This window comes from Nannobrachium achirus (assembly GCF_963921795.1).
Source record: "Nannobrachium achirus genome assembly, chromosome: 23".
Classification (NCBI taxonomy): Eukaryota; Metazoa; Chordata; class Actinopteri; order Myctophiformes; family Myctophidae; genus Nannobrachium; species Nannobrachium achirus.
The window spans coordinates 22,017,565-22,039,526 of NC_137830.1; the positions used below are offsets into that span (position 1 = coordinate 22,017,565).

Sequence of the window (21,962 nt, forward strand, 5' to 3'; positions counted from 1 at the left end):
GGCGGGGTGCGGCAAAATGTCCAAATTTTGATCGGCAATGAACAGTTATGATCAACAATGGTCCATACAGAAAGTTACACAATAACATCCTGTCTGCGCTCATGTGACCAAGTGACGTCATGACGCATGCATTGACGCAGCAGGGCCGGATTCAATAGAATGGTGGTGGGCCTGGGCAGCAAGAGGGGATAAATGGGGCTCAATCCAGGGGCACCCGATGTGTTAATGAGGTTGTAACAGAGCACTGAAGTCTGACACCACTGACACTAGAGGGCGCTATCACCCTGGACCACTGTGTTGTTTTTTCTATTGGAATTCCCACAGGAGAATCTGAGATCATAAGAAAGACCTGTGTTCCAGGAAAAAAAAAAGAAAGAAAAAAAAAAACACCTCAGAGATCGTACTCATAAATTATGGATATGAAGCATCAACTGACGGTGGAAAAAGTACTAATGTAAATCCAAAGAAAATATTATGTTTTTCTCCAAACATTAAATGAAACTCAATATCATAAACCATGCTGAGTCGCATACCTGAAGAGAACAACAATTATTGAGGCAGTTTGTTTTTTATTTTTGGAACCCAGTTCTTATATGATGTGATCTAACATTCACTTTTAAAACAATTCCAATAAAACAATAAGGCTGTCACCCATTGGTAGTGGGAGTGAGGTCAGGATTTACGTAGCCTACTCTATAGGGCATCGCAGCGGAAGTGGTTCACTGGTCCCACTAAAAATATCCTGTTAATTTTCCTCAGACTTTCACGAAAATATTTATAACAATTATGTTAAGCCTAGAACCAAGCCATACAGGATTGCAGTGAATCATGACCATAAAACCTTTGTTTCTATGAAAAGAACATTTTGAAAATCGCTAAACAAAGGGTAGTTATTAAATGTAGTATATCAAATAATGTAATATTAAAATATGTTTTCACATAGGTTCAAACTGTACTTTGTACTTTTTCCAACACTGCTAAATCCTCACCTGAGTTTTCTGAAAACCATTATATTTTTTGGGCTAGGGTTAGTCTAACCCTAACCCTGACCGTTTTGTTTTTCTTTGTTAGATTTTTTTTTATTTGCTCAGATTAATGGTAAATGATGAACAACATGATCTAACAGTGAATAAAAACAGTGATGTCTCACTGACCAAAGAGCATCCTCTTCAGCTCATCTCTCTCTGCAGTGATGATGTCCAGGTGTTTGGTCAGGTTGTCGTATCTGGACTGTAGATCCAGGTTGGTCAGGTTGTTGATCGGTTCAGAATCTGTAAGAAGGAGAATCAAACAAACTGATGAGATTTATTTGCTAACTCTGTTCTGCACCGACCTCCTCCATACCATTAAAACCAGGAAAGCATCTGTGTCCTTTTTGATATTTAGTGTTGGCTATTCAAAAATAGCAGATCTAAAGCTTGCAGCGCGTTACTTCATGCCGCACTGTGAGCTTGTACTTCTGCTATTTTTGTTGTAGGCTGTAGCTAACACAAGCCGAGACACACCAGACTAATCCATTTCCCCTGTTATCTTGCAGGGCTGTAGGCATATTAAACATTAAAATAAAATAATGCACTGTAATGAAACGTGACTTACAGAGAGTGAGTCTGAGACCAATGTTGAGCAGAGCTTGAACACCACAAAGCAATCCAACAACCAGTCCAATCAGCTTGTACCGTCCTATGACATGCGAGCATGCACACACACACACACACACACACACGCACAAGCACACACACACACACACACACACACACACACACACACACACACACACACACACACACACACACAAGGGAGATCGGTTAAAAACATTCAAATAATTGTTTTTCAGTTTTAGTCGTGGTGATAAAGACAGAAACTTTAAATTAACAACATTTATATGAATATTCTTTAGACTGGATCCAAGCCATCCAGACTCCTGGTGAATTATGTTGTCCATAAAACTTTGATCATGAAAATGTGATTCTGTGAAGAACAAAACAATTGAAAAACGTTAAATAAAGGTATTTATTAAATATAGTAGGCTATATAATCATATAGCCTAATTAAATATTCAAAAATATGTCTTCACAAAATTCAAGTTTTTGTGGTTCATGCTTCACCAGGATCCTGGATGACTTCATTCTAGGCTTAAAATAATTGATATCAATGTTTTTTTGGAAATCTCATAATTATGGGAAAGATTTATGGGCTGTTTTTGAGTGGAACGACAAAACACTGCCATGCCCTATATGAATGGTTTTAATAACATTGATAACATATCTCATCAATAACATTAATTACATATCTTATCAATAACATTAATTACATCTCTCTCCAATAACATTAATTACATCTCTTACCAGACTTCTGTGTTGGTTTCTGCTGAGCTTTGGTCTTGGTCCCATCGTTCACATAGTCTGTGTCGTCTTCTGTGGTCTTGTTCGCAACATCAACATCATAATCTACATCATCTTCCTCTTGGATCTCGATGCTGTCAGAGTGAAAAGCCACAGCCATTTCTATACCTTTCTGACTGAATAATCTGGCGTTAGTGTTTGATATTATGGTCCAGCATTCACCTCTGCAACAAAAGAGAAATTATCCCTCTATGCGTCTCCCTTCTTCCTCTTTTCATTTGGTTTGGAAATGTTTAGAAATACTTTGTTGCAACAAGGTATTGCTTTTAGAGAAGTTCTTACCCATAGAATATATGTTAATGTATAGCACATTGTAGCTTAATTATAAACAGGTGCATGCAGAGAAGTATTATAAATGAGCTCTGTACAGTATAGTTCTATTGTCCATGGGCCCTTTGGGCCTGATACTGATTCAGTTTGGTGTTTGTTAGTTTTTTCATGATACGAACATGAAATGACATACTGTATATGGAGCTCTCTCACACACAGTGGCGTGAGTGACCCCTCATGTCCTGATACTAGCTGTCACAGTGAGGACCCCCTGATACTAGCTGTCACAGTGAGGGACCCCCTCATGTTGTGATACTAGCTGTCACAAGAACACTGGTTTTCAACATTTTTCATGTCAAGGTCCATTAATTATTGAGCCACAGACCATTTGATGAGATTCAGCCTCTCAGACTCAAAACATAGATCATCTTTTTATCGTTGGATAGGATTTTGTCAACAATTCTATGTACAGTATGCCGTACTGATGGTCAGAGAAGCAATAGGCAACCACATTTGTAAGTGTATTCGCTGTCCCTCCACATTTGTCAAAATAACAATTTGTCTACTTTCTCTAATTGTGTAAACTTCTTGTAAATTAAGTAATGCAGATGTTTAACAATATTTTTAGTTTAAAATGAAACGGACCCGTAAGGGTCCATTTGGTTTCATTTTACAGCCTGAAGAGTTAAAGATCAATAAGGGTCCATTTGGTTACCAACTGTCCATCATTTACAGTACACACATGCAGGGGTTTATAAACAAATGAATTGCTAATTAAGTGCTCTTACCGTCATTGAGTTGCTTTCTTGTGTACTTTTTTTTATCGTACAATCTAAAACAAGTTATTCTATTTTTGACTCCAGTAGAGTCATGTTGGCTACCACTTTGTGCCGCGCTGCGAGCTTGTACATCTGGAAAAAAAAGGAAAAAAAGATTAGAAAAAAATATTGAAGATCTTTGGAAGATTTAGAATAATTTCGAATTTTCTTAACATAAATCTTCTCTTCTAGGGGTCACTGGCACACAATATTTTCAGACGGGATTCCGCGACCAAATACGTATCAATTTGGAGGTCCTTGACATGAAAATGTTTGAGAGGACAAGAAGCAGACAGACAGACAGACAGACAGACAGACAGACAGACAGACAGACAGACAGACAGACAGACAGACAGACAGACAGACAGACAGACAGACAGACAGACAGCTTGGCCCTAAAGACATGAAGACGAGTTTCTCTGAGGCTGGTCAAGTACTGTAATGTAAATACTTCATACTACAGTACATCTCAGAGGCAAATATTGTGCTTTGGAGAGAGGGGGGGGGGGGGTTTGACCCAGAGAGAAAAGAGAGAGGGCGGCCACAGAGGGAGGGAGAGAAGGAGGGAGGGAGGACGGGACAGAGAAAGAACGACAGAGGGAGGTCCCAGGCAAGGGAAGAAGAAGGGTATTTGACTTTTTCTGTCGGTTGAGGTTGCACTGTGAGTGTGTGAGAGAGAGAGAGAGAGAGAGAGAGAGAGAGAGCTAGCTGGCAGGAAGCGGTCTTGCCCGGGGAGGAAGCCCCAGCATTGTGAGGAACTGGCATGTGTGAGAGGCAGAGGGCCACTGTGTAACGGCTAGCTTGAGGTAGAGCTCTTTATCATTTGTTTATACATTCAAAAAACAGTGCCAGCTCTACAAGCTTGCATCGTGTCACTTCGTGCAGTGCTGCAAGCTTGTAGATCTGCTGCTCTTTTGTCCAACTGCTTTGAACTTTTCGATTGCACACCGTTACTCAAATGTGTCTTTACTTGGCTTTGTTTTGTTTGTTTTGCTGTTTTACTGTTTACTACTGCTTTAAAAAGGCAAAGACGTTTTGGGATAAGTTGTAAGGCACTGACAAAAATACGGCCCAATGACTTAAATCCAATCTGCAAGCTCATTGAGCGGCGTGAGCTTGATGATGTGCTATTTTTTACCATTTTCTATTTCACGGTCACCTGGTGTTTTCATTAGGATGGGGGACAATTATTTTAGCACTTATAGCGCACCTGGTGACTGCAGAACAGAACATAATAAACATGTCCATTTAACTGTAAGCATAATTTGGTTGTGAACGTTGAAAACCCAGGCAGATATTTGTTGGGACACCCAGCTTAATGTTACTGTCATGTTACTTGTTGCAAGTTATACATATTGTAGCTGCTCTCTTGTGTGTCTTCGCTTACTGTGCTGAAGTTGCACAAAATCTTTGCCACTGTAATTTTCTGCTATCATCTACAATAGATTTTAGATAGGTCTACAATGGATTACTGGATCAGGAACCACTTCCATATCTCAAAGGCATTCACGGGCCACCGATCTGAGATGGGAGATCAATCGATTGTGTTCTTCTTAGATCAATGGAACCAACACGGTGTACTTTACGTTCTTATTTACCAGTATTACAATGAAAACATTTTTTTCAGAGTTTTTAAACATTTTTTATGTTGTATTCTTTCAGCACAAATTATTTTTATATAATCAATAAAATCTAGGTGTTTTTGCCAATTCATTTTGGGGCCCACATGGTAATCTCCTCAGGGCCCACCAGTGGCCCCCCAGCCCATAGTTTGAGCACCACTGTAATAGAGGTGGGGAAACATGATTTTAGGGCGTTCCTTAGATGACAGTGAAGTGAAAATGTAATGTCTTAAGACCTTTTTTAATACCGCAAAAAAGAAAAAGGCCGTTACCGCATCAAAAGTAACCAAAATATAAAAACTGGTCAAACATTGGCCAAATTGTGATTTACTCAACATCTTGCGAGAGCTTGTAGATCTGCTATTATCACAATATTTATCTGAGGAACTGAGACAAACAAAATGCGATGCCTCAACTCCTAAACAATTGCAAGTGATTCAGGTTGGAGGCCCCCCCCCCCCCCCCCCCCCCCCCCCGTTCAAATATTATTTTGGAGTGCCGCGGCCTGAAAAGGTTGCATTAGAGAGTGTTGTATCGCTGCTGTGGATAACCTTATGCGATGGTGTCTGTGTTCATTCTGCGACACACATGGCACTCGCTTAATTGGCCAGGAGCAGTGGTGTAAAGTAACAATTTTGAGGTATTTGTACTTTACTTGAGTGTTTCCAATTTCCAATACTTTTACTTCTACTCCACTACATCTCAGAGGCAAATATTGTACTTTTTACTCCACTACATTTATTTAAAATCTTTAGTTACTAGTTACTTTGTAGAATATTGTATACATTTTGGCCATTTGAAAATAGGCGATCTACAAGCGTCGCAATTAGAGCTTATAGATCTCCTATTTTTAAAAGATTTTTATACTTTTGGTACATTTTGATGCCAACACTTTTGCAGTTTCACTCAAGTGAATTTTGAATTCCGGACTTTTTAACTTGCAACGGAGTACTTCTACATCGCAGTATCGACACTTTCACTCAAGTAAAAACATCCGGGAACTTTTTCCACCACTGTCGCTTGGCCTGCAGGAGTCGCGGCGAACGTCCATTCTAGAGCGCGGATCTGCGTTAGTTGTTGTCGGTGGCTTAGCGGGAGAGATGGTGGGGAGGATCAGTGGAGCCTGGGTGGTCCCCGCCTTGCCTCCTCCTCGCTGCACAGACACAGTCACGTACCCTGAGCCAAGCAGGGTATTTTTAGCGAGAGTGCTCTCCTCGCTGATTGAGTTAACATCCTGTGTTGGCTTCTCTCCCCTCACACACTCTGCCTATACTCTCTCTCTCTCTCTCTCTCTCTCTCTCTCTCTGTCTCTATCATTTCCCTGATACTCAGATCCTTTTGCCCTCACATTCCTTTTTTTTTTATAAATAAGAAGAAATAGAAGGGGTAAAAAACACCTGAAAACAGCGCCCCTCCCTTAACATGTGTGGTCATAAAAGGTACTACACCACAGGCTTGAGGCTACATACAGACAGACCCACCCACCCACAAACAAACATACATACCTACACACACGGCCACGCTATGGAGACGGTGTGACCACCGCTCAAAAAGTCAAGGGGCCACGGGCCAGTTGATAAAATGACATTACTTGATAACTTCTCTCTTTTATTTGCTTTATTTCCACATAATGTATGAAAAGTAAGTGCAATGTTCATTCTTTTATGGCTTGGCGTTCCATTTCTATTCTGTCAATGACACAATTTGTGATCAAAGTAATTTGCTATATCTTTGCGACATTTTCTCTCTTTTTAATACTTTTGTGCAATTAGCACAATAAATAAAACAAACTAATGTACATTTGTCTGCTATTTGTCTGGGTTGTTGTCTATCTGTCTGCCTGCTATCAAGTGGGATAATGTTAAAGATAGCTGAGCAGTGAGCACATCTCTCTTTCAATTGCTTCACAATGTCATTTGTGACTTGGCCCACATTCAACACAAATGGCTTTTTACAGAAAATAAACTAAAATAAATCGGCGATTGGCCATTATCTCTGGAAAGGAAGGTCCAATCTGCTAAGTTTGAAGCTTGTTGAATGCGCGACTTCAAGGACATTAAAGCCCTTTGCACACAGGCGCATTTAACCGCACGGATAAAACGGACAATATAATTTTTTGAAAAGAAAACAATGATTCACTATGACCTCATGCACACCAGCTCCGAATTAGCCGTGTGACGAGTGGCTGCCGCCGTGCGTTTTTTTCTCGATCGAACCCAGTTCGATTTGTGCGTCTTGCCGCATGCGGTAAAAAACTCATCACTCCTTTTATGACTCCTTTTTGGATCCGCAGCGCCGATTCCGCACAGCCTTGCACACCAAATCCAATGCGTTTTATTCATGCCGCAAACGAAAAAAACGCAACTGTCCTGTGTGCAAAGGGCTTAAGTTTGTGGGCCAGTCAAGATTGCGCTGGACCACAGGCCGGAGTTTGAATATCACTGCGCTAGACAAGACACTCAGAGATGGGTATGGTCATGTCGTCCTCTCAGGAATTACTGTAGATCATTAGTTCTCAAAGTGGGGTCCGGGGACCCCCAGGGGTCCTGAGGGAGTTCCAGGGGTTCCCCAGCTAAATGATAGTTGGGAACCAAATGGACCCTTATGGGTATGTAACTCAAAGAGGGTACAAATGGTTTCATTTATACACTCTCTGAGTTAAATTAACATAGATTTTACAATATAGATTGGGGTCCCAGAGACAGAAATGCCATTAAATGGATGTCCGCAGCGTGTCAAACTGGGGGTCCATGAAATTAAAATGGTTGGGAATCACTGCTAGAGCTATACAATTCTTCTCTTATGGGGGTCCCTGGCATATCTTTTCAAATGGGGGTCCGCGGGCTAATAAGTGAGAACCACTGCTGTAGATGGTCCCCATACAGTGGTGGATATGGGGTTTAATGCATGTCGTCTTGTCAGTTGGAAGCCTCATTATGTCCAGAACTGTGTGACTTTTGAGGATTCACATTCAACCCGGAAGTCCGTCTTGAGCCTGCCTTCCTTCCTTCCTTCCTTCCTGTCTATGTAAACTAACATGGCGGTGTTTGTTGATGTCTCCCTCACAGGGCATAACCATGGATGACATGGACTTTGAGCGGCGCAGGGAGTTGAGGAGACAGAAGCGAGAGGAAATGCGTCTGGAGGCTGAACGGTAGGTCCCGTTGTGTGCACGTATTGCAGGACAGTCCAGCTATCTGCTCCAACTTCACCCTGTTTCTGGTTTGACATGAATTTTGTACCTGCACCTCAAAATTCTATTTCTTCTCAGAGCTGTGTGGTAAAAATGTAAGCACTTGCACTGGAGACCCGGGCTCAAATCCGGGGTGGAACAGGAAAGTTACTGTACATAGTGCAGCTTTCATTTGAAATGTATTTACTTACTTATTACTTACTTACTTATTTATTCAGTTATTATTGCGTGGTCCAAACCGCTCCTACGTTTGACTTAGTGTGGTCCCTATGTCCCATATGTCACTATGTATGCAGTACCAACAGCTCACACGAGACTCACGTCATAGAAAGTACGCAGAGACCGACATCTCCACAGCTGATTGTCACAGAGATATCCCATGTGCTTTTTCAAAATATGGGTCAAAACATGGGTAATCGGTTGTGACTCTCCAAAATCGGGAAGGGCATCCGAACCAAAAGTGTGTCATCAGTCGGGCTCTCTAAGTCCTGACAATGCCTCCTCGCATGTGTACAATAAGACAGGACATTGTCCAAACATACCATCATATGACCTGATAATAGACCAAGTTGTTTTTGCACCGACTTGCAAAAAACCCCAAGAGATTCAGATTGTGGTGACACTCCTAGACTATACACACATGCATACATGCATAGACAGGGGTGCAAAGTAGTTTATTTACTCAACTACTGTGCTTGAGTACGGTCTTGAGGTACTTACCTTACTTGAGTATGTAAATGTTATTGCAGACTGAGACATTTGCATACCAGTTCATATCCAGCAGCTTGCAGCAGTACAGCTAGATCAGCATTTAAATGACGATGATGAAGTGTACAGACTAGATTTAAATGGGGATGATTTGAATATTATTACATTTTGTACAATCACAAATCACAATACCCCGATACTGTGGGTTACTGTGGTTAACATTTTGGAGGAATCTTTAATATGAACTACTTTCAAACTGGAGGATATTTTTATCTGAAAACGTCAAAAGTAAGCTTCGAAGCTTGTAAATTTGCTATTCTTTGTATCACAAAGCAAACCGGATCTGAGTGGTTAAGATATGAACAAATATTCTTATTGTCATTGTTGTTGTTGTTTGACTTAAAAGGGGAGAATAATTCACTGAATTCACCAAACTCCATCTCACTTCCATTTCCTCTTTTACCTGGCCACTTTCACTTCCTCCTTGACCTCTTCCACTTTCACTTCCTGTTCTGTCTTATTTATTAGTCTGATTTCAGGAAATGCAGTCTAATAATGAGTTAAATAAGTTTAGGAAAAAGCTGAGATATTGAATACAGAAATGATTATCATGATAACACTTTTAAGTGATATTGCCCCCCAGTGAAGTACTCTTGGGGGTGAGGTCTCCAGGTAGAGACGTGTAGACGTGTACATTATCGTATTGTGTACAGATAGCAGATCTACAAGCTACAACAATCTATCTATCTATCTATCTAACAACGACTTGCACTGCGCTGTAGATTGGCTATTTTCGAAGAGTTTGTGCAGAGGGAAAAATAGCAGACCAAGAACTAGAGACAAAGGTCAAGTTGACTAAATATTGAGGGTCTAACCTCAATCTGGGAGATGTGGTTGTCAGACCGTCCTGCCCACCTCCCTCTTTATGTCCGTGCCAAGTTGGAGAGAACGCCATGCTCCGTTCTCTCCTTTTAATTGGACTCTCTACAGAGCAGGCCTTGGAAAAAAAAGAGAAAAAAGACAAACAACAACACATTGCTCGTTAAATATTGCCCTACGTTAGACAGAAAGATAAGATGAAAAGAATAAGAAGTAAAGGTTGACAGACTATGAAAACGTCTGCTCAATGTCTGTCACTACTTGCCTTAATTGTCTCTGCACTCTGTCTCTCTCAGTGGCTCAAGTAGGTGCATTTACTCAAATACTGTACTTAAAGGGACAGTTCACCCCCAAAATGATTTTTTTCCCCCTATCGAATACCCACCCCGTGGAGACTTGAATTCATGGATATTTTTTCGTTTTTTGTCGCATTCCTACATCTCTTTGTGTCTCCATCGGGAACCAGTGCTGGTCATCAAATTACTGGCTTAGTAATGAGTAATGTTTTGGAACTATTCCTTTAAAGTAAGTTTTTAGGTATTTCTTTACTTTCTTCAGTATTCACAAATCTCAAATTCCCGATTCCGCCAATGTATTTCAATGGGAATGGAGGCGGTTTCCTGCCAGTAGAGGATTTCTGCAAAAGCCGCTCCATTCCCATTGAAATGCATTGGCGGGATCAGGAATCCACTCTCATAGGTGGTTTGGTGTGAGGGCCTGGTCACACTGCACTGTATTTTACCTATGAGGGTGGATTCTGACAATGCATTTCAATGGGAATGGAGCGTTTGTGAACTAATGGCAGCAAACCGCTCCATTCCCATTGAAATGCATTGGCAGAATCTGCCCTCACTCAAGTACATTTTGAATACGGGACTTCTACTCTATTTCTGCATTGCAGTATTGATACTTTTACTTACATAAAACATCTGAGTACTTCTTCCATCACTGATCTCTCTCTTGCTTCCATTCCAACTTTTATGATTCACCCCTTCTCCCTTTCTCTCTCTCTCTCTCTCTCTCTCTCTCTCTCTCTCTCTCTCTCTCTCTCTCTCTCTCTCTCTCTCTCTCTCTCTCTCTCTCTCTCTCTCTCTATCCCCCCACCCCAACCCATGCTGTCTCTGGTGCTACGACCCTGTCAGTTGAAATCAATTGAGGATGTTGTTGATTTCGGCCAGTAAAAATAGCTGTGTGTTTTGTCAGCTCCATGTGCATGCCGATCCAAGACGTTATATTATGGTTGCTTCTGTCAACAACAAAAAAAAAAGAGTTCCACAGAGGTCCCTTAGCTCAGAATAGTGCTTTAGAAAATATGTTCACATGAATGTTAATGTAGTTCACATGGATGACTGTATACACTACTTCTCTATCATAGTTTTTAATGACTTGGGCCCTATATGTACATCATTGTACAACAAATAGAGCGAATACCCAATCTACAAGCTCGCATTGTGAGCTTCAATGACGATAATGACTTGAGATAAGCAAACACAATACTGTAAAGTATACAGTTTGAACGCCTTTGGTCGGCTGCTAGAACCCAGACTAGGAAAAACCTGATGTATGCAGGCTATGCACTACGCACACACTGAATAAGAAGAAAGAAATGGCTCACAGTGTTTCAATTCCAACAACATGGTTTTACTGAAAACATTGCACCTGGCTAAAGTTGACAGTGAGTATAACGTCTCTGTCAGGATCGAAACCTCATATCTCCAAAACTGTTACTTTTCAGGATTCAAATTCAAAAGTAGCTTAAGTTGCAAACTACAAGCTCGAAATGCATCGCAGATATGCCAGTTTTCGATGCTTTTGTGTGACACTGTAGCATGATCCAAGTAGGCCAGGGTATTAATTCACAAATTCTTCCCGACAACAACGATACACCACCTATTTAGCAATGCAGTTTCTCATTGCTCCCCTTAAAACTATTTCTTCTAATCCAAAGAAAAACATCCTTTATTCCTGGATTGTTGTAATCCAATATGCGCTTTATGTTGCGATGACAATACATTTTCAATATAACGTGCAGCCTTAATAACCATCATAACCCACTGCTATGCTATGTTTTCCTTAGCATTGTATTGTTTTTTGTTTTTTTCTTCTTTTTGATCAAATTGTGTGTGAATTTATCTGCCAAACCCTGAGTCAATAACACTCAAGGCTGTGGTAGGTAGTGTTATGCCATGGATTCACTTTCCATCTATTTAAACCCTCTTGATGAGCACATCCAAAGATAATTCTCTGGAACACGTCCTTGCAGACTTCCAAGTTTTGGTAAAGCAGTGGATTTGTGTCTTTTTACATCACCTTTTCCCTATAATAACATGCCCAAAATATGTCGATTATTAATTGATCATTTCAGGTTATTGATTATCAATATTTATTGTATAATTGATCAAAAGGATTAGTTTGATGAACTGTTGCAGCCCTAGATACAAATAAAACATTTCCTCAACTTATAAAAAACAAATGGTCTTGTTACGCTGTTTAATAGTCATGTAAACCTATTTCGCCTGCAGTGGACATTTTGCCTGGGCCTCCGTTCCCAAACTGCTCTGCGAAGGCTTTGATTGAAGTGGAGGTTAATGCAGTTGTTAGGTTTCACAACATGCCTTAAAAATCTCCCAGCTCAATTTATTTATGCAATTTCCCTGCGTTTATGTTATATAGGGGGGGAAATGGAATTTGGCAGAGAAATGATGTAGACTTGGAGGGGTGATGGGGAAAAAGTTATTATGGAAAGACGTGGCCAGCGATAGAGTGAGTGAAAAACCGAGAGAGAGCACGATGACTGAGTAATTGAATGAGTGAAGCAGCGAGCGAGCTGAGTGAGTTGCTCGGTAAATAAGCGAGTGCTAGAGTATGAGAGAGAATGATTCTGCCATGCATTACTATGCTGAAAACACACAGGGCGCCGCTAGCCTAGTGGTTAAAGCTCATACCGTTATAGGCTCTAAAGCAGCCTATAGCAGAGAGTCACAGGTTCGATTCCAGAGCTCCTTCATTTACGGAAAAAAAAAAACATCATGTAGATAAGAGGTTTCTGCCGGACAGCAACGATATCCAAACCGCTCCAAAATACGGCCAGTGGTGGGAAAAGTACTCACATTTCTTACTCAAGTAAAAGTATCAATACTGCCATGTAGAAATACTCTGTTACAAGTAAAAGTCTGGAATTCAAAATTTACTTGAGTAAAAGTACAAAAGTATTGGTATCAAAATGTACTTAAAGTACCAAAAGTAGAAAGTACTCATTATGCAGTTAAACATTTCACAGGTTAACACTTGCCTCTGAGTTGTAGTGTAGTAGAAGTAAAAGTACTGAGAATTGGAAATACAAAAGAAAAGTTACCTCAAAAAGTACCTCAAAATGGTACTAAAGTACAGTATTTTAGTAAATGCACTTTAAAACACTGTCATAAGTAAGAGAGCTTATAGATCGGCTATTTTTGTTGCGTGACACTCGCCGCACGCAACTAACTTTATCCAGTCCTGAGGGAGACGGAAAGAAAGTGACATCTTTGAGTGTAGTTGTAAAAGCACCTTTGAGGTTCGACATTTTCAGCTCGGTGGGAGTTTTTGGTCTGCGTTGTTTATTTAACGGTAATTCCAGTTGGCAGTCGACGGCCCCTCCCCCCCTCCCCTCTCCCCAAGAGGGACGTGGGATTGATAAAAAGATTGGACCGCTCGTGCTGATCCGTTTCCGTTTCTGCCAATACGCCCAAACAATCAATATTTACATGCCCCCTTTTTTCTCCCCGACTAGTCAGAACCACATGTTGTCAGGGCGGCTCGCTCCAGTCAGTGGTGGAAAGTAATTAGGTGCCTTTTTTTTTACTCAAGTACATGTACACTTCTGTGGTTCTCAAACTCTTTCATGTCGAGGACCCCCAAATTGATATGTATTTGGTAGCGGACCCCCATCTAAAAATGCTTTGTGGCGGGGGAACCCCAGAATTGATGATTTGTGTTAAAACGTTTCAAAATTATTCAAAATGTCCCAATACTTTCAAGATAACAAATAAAAAATAGGGGGAGAAGAAAAAAAAACACAAAAGATTTTTAACTTCTGACAAGAGTATCTCCAAGTTTCAGATTTGTACGTTTTTTGTTTGTTTGTTTTTTCTCCCGTAAAGTAAACCCCTGCGTCATCACACAAGACCTTCGTGCAAATATAGTGAAAATAGCAGATCTGCTTGTAGATCGATCGGCTATTTTCACTATTTTAAATCATTTTTAAAATGATAAATACAAAACGGAAGGTTTTGAACATACAAGGTTAGGTTTCCACCCGACAACGACAAAATACTTCTTCCACCACTGGCTCCAGTCAACCATCACAGGGCTATGCTGTGAGGAGACGAGGAACGCGGGGGGCTTGGAATGACAGCGGGGTCAGTAGGGTTTGCCACATGCATAGCCAGGCACGTGCACACATGGACATCAAAGCGGGCTTGAGCCCCTGCCCTTTTATTTGTCTGTAAAAAGTGCCCTCTCCAGACCATGAAGGCAGTTTTTACTAAAGCAATGCCAAATGCCCTCTTTCCATGACATACCTGAAGACGGCATTCAAGAGAATTGTCTTGTCCAAACTCTCCTGAACTTGAATGCAGCATCTTATGTTTAAACACTGTCCCTCTCTGTGTAGAAATCCATTCCGTATGCCACATCTCCAGTATTGACTTGATTATGCTTCAGTGTAGTATCAAGCACCGACAATAGCGGACCTCCAAGCTCACAACCCGTCGCGCTTCGGTGTGGAAACCTCATTTCAGTCAGATAACTCACAAATAGATTGAAGCAATATTTTATTATAGAATGAGTACAGTAACATTTATGTTACTTGGCGTTCAGGCTCAGCACAATTAGAAAACCATCATTAACCATTAAAGCGCAGAGATAAGGGAGATAAGAGTAGGGCCGAAACCCGAAAGTGTGATGTGACGTGATGTGATGTGACGTGATGTGACGTGATGTGACGGTCGGACAGACCGACTGACAGACAGCCGTTGGAGGTTTTGATAGTAACTGCGACCTTACGGTCGCAACAATCATCATCAATATTTAATATCAATGGTCTTTGGTCAGGTGTGTGCTCTGAACAAAACACAAATTGTGTGTGTGTGTGTGTGTGTGTGTGAGAGAGAATCAGCATTGACAGAGAGGTGTGCTCTTGGCTTGCAACAATTCCGTTCAGTAAGGAGCCCTCCTCGCCCCCTCCACGGAGCTGACATTTCTCACACAGTCTCCTGCCCTCCACATGCCCTCTATGCTTTAGCTATTAAAAAAAACAGCAGATATACAAGCTCACAGCGCGGCACCGAGTGCCGCGCTGCGAGCTTGTATATCTGCTGTTTCTGAAAAATGATATGCCGCTGAGAGATGCTCTGCAGTCAGTTTGTTTGTGTTCGAACCGACCGGTTACTTGTACAGTATATATACGGTACCGCCGTCATCGTTTATCACATGCAGTAGGGTCGGCAAACACAAAGCACGCACGCGCACAATATATCCGAGGACGCACGCACGCGCGCGCGCATGCACACACACACATGCAATAAGAGAACACAGACACACGCATCCGAGCATTCACACAAATACAAATATGCAAACACACACACATGTGCGTACAGTGCGCACGCACACGCACGCACGCACGCACGCACACGCACCTACATACACACACACACACACACGCACATAAAACCAAGCATTACACACACATACAAAACACAAACAATACAGTACAGTACGCACACACACACACGCACGGTGGAATGTTTTGACTGCTGTTTTTATGTCCCTCTCGGGGAGAGAGAATGTTCCCACGTCGGAGCTGATCCCAAGCAGCCATCATCATCATCAGCGGTGCTTGGCGTTGGGTCTCAGAGTCACAGTGTAGTTGGTCTGGAGCCACGCAACATGCTCAGGAATGTCATCTGTAATAACCCTCTAAGACCATGGAATTGTGTCACTTAACCAGTACTTTATGCTTTAGACATTCAAAAACAGCAGATATACAAGCTCGCAGCGTGGCACTCTGTGTGTTTTATTTTAGGGGGGTTGCAAATCTTTGAATATGTCTTTTTTGTAACTCAAATATTTGCCCCTGGGGGTCCCTGATACCGTAATATTTTGAGATGAGGGTCGGCGGCCAAATACATATAATTCTAGCGATGGAATAAGAAGGAATAAGAGTAGACTGGTGTGGCTTATTGTCGGTATCAGTCGACACACATCAGGCTGTGGTAGAATAGATGGTGATTGTATCGCGCTCTGGGTGTTGTTTTATTCTTTCAAAAGATCTAGGATTAATGCTTTAATGCTGTTGGAAAAGGTTTCCTCTGTGTGCACACCTTTCCTTTCCTTTCCTTTCCTTTCCTTTCCTTTCCTTTCCTTTCCTCTCCTCTCCTCTCCTCTCCTCTCCTCTCCTCTCCTCTCCACAGCTGTGGTTCTCAAAGTGGATTCCAGGGACTCTGTGGGTTCCTTTAGTGCGGTCTAAATTGACCCTTACAAGTATATAACTCTGACAGGGTACACATGTCTGTCAGTCTGTCTGTCTGTCCCTCCGTCAGTCTGTCCGTCATGTCACGTCACACTTTTGGCCCTACTCTTATCTCCGGCACCGTTGCCCCTATCCATGCCAAACTTTGCACACACACACAATCCTTGGCTGGCAAATCACATTTGTAAAACCTAACGGGTCCATTTGGTTCCATTTGTACCCTGCCAGAGTTAAGCGGAGACCTTGAAATTGCTCTACAGCATACATGGGCAACTGGCGGCCCGGGGGCCACATGCGGCCCCTACCTTCACTTAATGCGGCCCACAGGTTATTACTGGAATACTGATATATTATTGATTTCAGCTGTTACAATTCCAAACATGACCTGCTTTTAGTAGCTTAATGACTAGTATAGTAGTATTAAAATGTATTTTATGTCCAATGTATTTGTATTTAAGTTTACAAAGTTAACATGTGTATATAATTAAATGTATTTGAAATTAAATCAAAATGTTACATTTCAGGATTCCAATTAAAAAATAACAAAATTATTCAGGATTCCAATTCAAAAGAAAAAAAAGTTTGCTTCTTTTGTATGAGATACTAGAATGACAAAGTAGGACGTAGCAATATGCAATGTGGCCCTCTGGAGTGAAGGTGGAAATATAGTGGCCCTCTGGAGTGAAGGTGGAAATATAGTGGCCCTCTGGAGTGAAGGTGGAAATATAGTGGCCCTCTGGAGTGAAGGTGGAAATATAGTGGCCCTCTGGAGTGAAGGTGGAAATATAGTGGCCCTCTGGAGTGAAGGTGGAAATATAGTGGCCCTCTGGAGTGAAGGTGGAAATATAGTGGCCCTCTGGAGTGAAGGTGGAAATATAGTGGCCCTCGCCATCAACAAAGTTGCCCACCCCTGCTCTACAGCATCTCCTCTTGCCTCCATATCCCTCCCCTCCCCTCCCCTCCCTGCCTCGCCCTGCCACTCCCCTCCTCTCCTCCTCCTCATTGTCTATATTCTCTCCATCTGTGCTGACTCACCTCCTCTGAGGCCAGGAAGAGAGCAGAGGAAATAACACCCCTCCTCCGCCAATAGCCCCCCCACTCCCCCCAGTGGTTCATAAAAAAATACCTACAAATCACTCCTAGTGTGAAGTGAGCAGTGCTGTTTGAGTTAATGTCGTCAGGCACCGCTGTGGAGTTAATTTCATCACACGTCTAGGAATGGGACGATAAGCGATATTATCGTTTATCGCGACAGAAAAACCACTCACGATAATCGAATCGTGGAGATTTCATTCATCGTGATATCGTCCTCCGTCATGCACTGGGATCCATTCACCTTTTATTTGCTGAGCTGCATATCTGGTACCATTTAATCTCTCTTATAATATCTCTTAACCGTGGCAAATTATAGATTAGATGTTTTATTTTTATTTTTTACATCACTATCATTGTATTTTATTTACTATGACACTGTGGCATTTTAGGAGTCCACTAGTACTAGTGGTTCTTAACCCTGCAAGGCCCAGCGTTGCTTTTTGGCAACATTTTTTAAATCATTTTTTAAAAAATGTTATAATTAGTTTTCCTGTTCTTTTTTCACATTAACATCACCATTAAATCCTATTGTTTAGTATTACAATGCCATTGGCCACGATATTTGCATATAAATACCCCCCACAGAGACTGACATTCACACCTCCCAGAGAAGTTGAAATTCCAGCGTCTGGACGAACAACATCTCACTTTTTAACTGAAGCTATTCCTCACTAAAACATAAGTAAAATGCCTGTAATATTTTTTTTCGTGATCATTAGAATGTCTAGAACATGTACATGTGTTATTATTGTGAAAAATATCCCCAAAATGCAAATTAGAGCATGATTTATGATTTATGGCTATAAAACCTTACAAAAACATTATAAATTTTTTTAAAATAAAATTTTCCTGTGATTAGGACTCCTACAACACCATTTGATTTAAAAAGAAAATGGCCAGTAGAAATTAATTCGGGTCTTGCAGGGTTAAATGTTTATTTTTCAAGGACCCCCATAACACTGAGTGTGTACAAATGGAACCAAATGGACCCGTAATAGTTCCATGTGTACACTCTCAGTGTTACAGACCTGTTATGGTCATTCAGGGCTAGCTCTTTATGTTTATTGTCTTCTCATTTTGAATGCAAAAATGTCCACCACAAGCCAACATGGCAATGACCCCTGGGCTAGACTAATCCCCTACTAGGAGGTAGAAATATGTGGAATCTTTGCACAGAGGATTTGGGTGTTGGAGGAGCCATTGTTTGCACAGTGTTTTCTGCACCGTCACTGTGGCAATGTGTTGCTCCACCCTGCAGAGGAATTGTACTGTTACAGAAAACACTCCATGTCACAGGGTGGAGGAGAGAAGTCTGCAGCTGACCGCATGTAGTAAAGATGACCCACGCTCTCTTTCTCTCTCTTGGAGGGCCATTCACTGAAACTCTTAATTGGCCAACGTGTTGCAAATGCGACTCCTTGTATAGCATGTAGATCGGCTATTTTCAAAGAATTTATGAAGAAACGTATTGCCGATAACGCCCAACATAGGGGCATCAGGGGTTGAGTGGTTCAGGGTAGGGAGTTGGAGGAAGGATGAGAGAGAAAGAGAGAGAGCAAGAGAGTTTTATCCCAAGCTAACGTTTCCTATGTGGATGTATAACCATTTCTGAGAGAAAATGCGCAATTCTTATGGTTTTGTAAGACAGATTTCTCTTGTTGCAATGTAACACACAGCTCTGTTTACTTTTTTAATATTCCCTTTTATGTGTACATAGTCCTACACCATTTGTTTTGATTGTATTGTTCCACTCTCGCTTTGGCATGTATTCTCAAGCCAATTGCGGTGTTTGCCATGTCCGCTTATTATAAGCGACTTCAGGCTAGTTTCTGTGAAGTAGGCTAGCTTGTAAATATTGGTACAATATTTGGAACAAATGGTTCAACAAAATAGTCTACGTTCTGGGTCTGAGAGGCTAAATCTCATGCATCGAATGGTGGTCCGTGGCTCAAATGCAGAATAAACAAGAAAGGTGCAATTCTGGCAAAATGTCTTGACCAATCCTCTGGAGTTCACAGAGTAACATTTAGCCAATGAGGACAGAGAAAGCAGAAAAAAACTGCTTTTGATGTTGTGGGTATACGTCACCTTACATCATACGTAGCATTTAGCCAATGAGGAATCAGTAAAAACTGCTTTTAGCAGCTGCATGAAGGTGACGTCACGAGAATGCTGGTTCGATCCTCATTGGCTAAATGTTACTCCTTAAACTCTGCACGAGAACAATAGTGTGTCAGACTTCAGGCAACCACACAGATAATGGGCCTCGATATGAAAATGTTTGTAAACCACTAGTGTAGATGGAGAAAGAGGGAGAGAGACGGAAGTTTAGAGCATGGGTTTTCAAAGTGGGTGAAGGGGCACCCTGGGGTGCCGTGACAGCAGAGATAATGTGATCATATTTGGAATTTATTTGGACACTTGAAATAGGGCTGCACGGTTAATCGTTTTCAAACCGAAATCGCAATGTGAAATCTCGCGATTAGCGAATCGCAAAGGCTGCGGTTTTGGCGATTTTCTGCGAAGTTGACTTCCCAAGCATTATGCAGACGTTTTAATTTTAGAAATCCGTTCATAAAAATGATCAAATCACGCTTCCTAAATACCCGCGCATCGCCACACCGCGGATTAGCCGACATTACGGGTTGCTCCAATCTCCTCAGAGCAGGAGAGGAGCCAAGCCAAGGCATGACACTGTCTGTCTAACAGCACGTAAAGTGTATTTCCCTTCCAACGGAGGAGTAGGCCTACTCCATGGCTACAGGTAGTGAATGTTCTGGTAATCATTATAAATATAACATCCTTAAATCCTTGTGCATAGATTAGATCCAGTTTGTCGTAAGCTGAAAGTGAAAGTAATTTCTGTGCAGCATGCTGCAGCTCCCCCTCCTCCGTCCCCCGCACACATGTGAAACTTATGGTGTGTGTCTTATGGTGCTTTTTTTTTGCCTTGATAAAACTTAAGCAAGGCAGCGACATACGGTAGCCTACTTTCTTCCTTGACAATAATGAGAGGCAGACAAAACCATTACTGACATTTTGCTGAATATAAAAACGTTTTATATTGCTAATAAGCAAAGTAAAAGGGAATCTTTTGGAAATATAATTGAACTGAATCAAACCATTTGCCAATTTGCCTAGTTAGTGATAATCAATTCATTTTTAAATGTAAACACACAATAAATATTCAAGGAAGCTTAAATGATGTTCTTTGGTTAAATAATTTCCTTGACAATGAGAGGCATTATTACTGAGATTTTTCTGAATATAAAAAACGTTTTATATTGCTAAAGCAAAATAAAAGGTAATCGTTTGGAAATATAACTAAACTGAATCAAACCATTTACATGATTGCCAATTAGCCTAGTTAATAATAATCAATTTATTTTTTAAATGTATTACACAATAAATATTCAACGGAAGCTTGACCTAAGGTAGTGAAATGATTTTCCTATGGTTAAAATAATTTATTATATCATCCTTTTAACAAAAAAAAAAACTATCACTTATCCTACCTTGAAATAAATATATAAATACAGGGGTTAAGGTTCTCCGTCCTGGGGATGGATTTCCGTCCTGAGGAGTCCCTAGGGGCCATTTATGAGATCAAGGCAGATTTGCCAAAAAAGAGAAAACAAAAAATGGGAGTGGGGGGGTGTAGCCATGGCCATGATGTTAGTAACATGACCGAAATCGTCAAAATGCAGCATAATACTTGCTAGTCAAGTCAAAATAAATTTCCGTCTTAGGATTTTTTTTTTGCTTTAGCCCCTGTAAATATCGCGAATAAAATCGCAATCGCAATATTAGTCAGAAAAATCGCAATTAGGTTTTTTCCCAAAATCGTGCAGCCCTAACTTGAAATAATATTTAGTATCATTTTAAACTTGAAGTACAACGTTATTTTCAGTCAGTTCTAACCAAAATTATCTCAAATTGTTGCGTTTTCCTCGCAACATAATCACTAAAATATCGTCACTGTCGGGCAGAAACCTCGTATCTCCCAAGTTTCAAATGTGTACGTCTTTTGGTAAAGCAAAGCCCTGCTTCATCATACAAGACTGTTGCACAAAACGAGTGAAAACAGCCGGTCTACAAGCACACAAGGCGTTGTGTGCTTGTAGATCTGCTGTTTTCACTAGTTTAGTACATTTTATAGATGATAAATACACGGTTTTGGACATACAAGGTTTCCACCCGACAACGACGATATGCTATAAATATGAGGTGCTGGGAGTGAAAATGATAATGTAGGGGTGCCTCGGATTAAAAAAAATATTTATGGGGTGCCCTGAGACAAAAAAAGTTTGGGAACCCCTGGTGTAGAGGGTGCAGTGTAGGGCTTTCACAATTATGACATAATCGTCTAATCGTGATTTTTTTTTTTTTATAATCGTGATTATTTTTCATAATCGTTTCCATGTTGAAAAATGTTCATATATTTTTAAAAAAAGTGGAAATAGCAGA

General features: G+C 41.0%; 1 protein-coding gene across 3 annotated transcripts in view; it reads left to right on the forward strand.

The window, feature by feature from the left end:
• The window catches only part of cald1a (caldesmon 1a), a 140,210-nt gene that overhangs the window by 61,882 nt on the left and 56,366 nt on the right, over nt 1-21,962 (forward strand). For all 3 annotated transcript variants that reach the window (XR_013963318.1, XM_080754730.1, XM_080754731.1), the window contains exon 2: nt 8,181-8,266. Coding sequence is in view for 2 of the 3 variants with exons in the window: in XM_080754730.1 (XP_080610856.1) it covers nt 8,190-8,266 (77 nt within the window). In the remaining variant the exon portion in view is untranslated. The remainder of the gene's footprint in view (nt 1-8,180; nt 8,267-21,962) is intronic.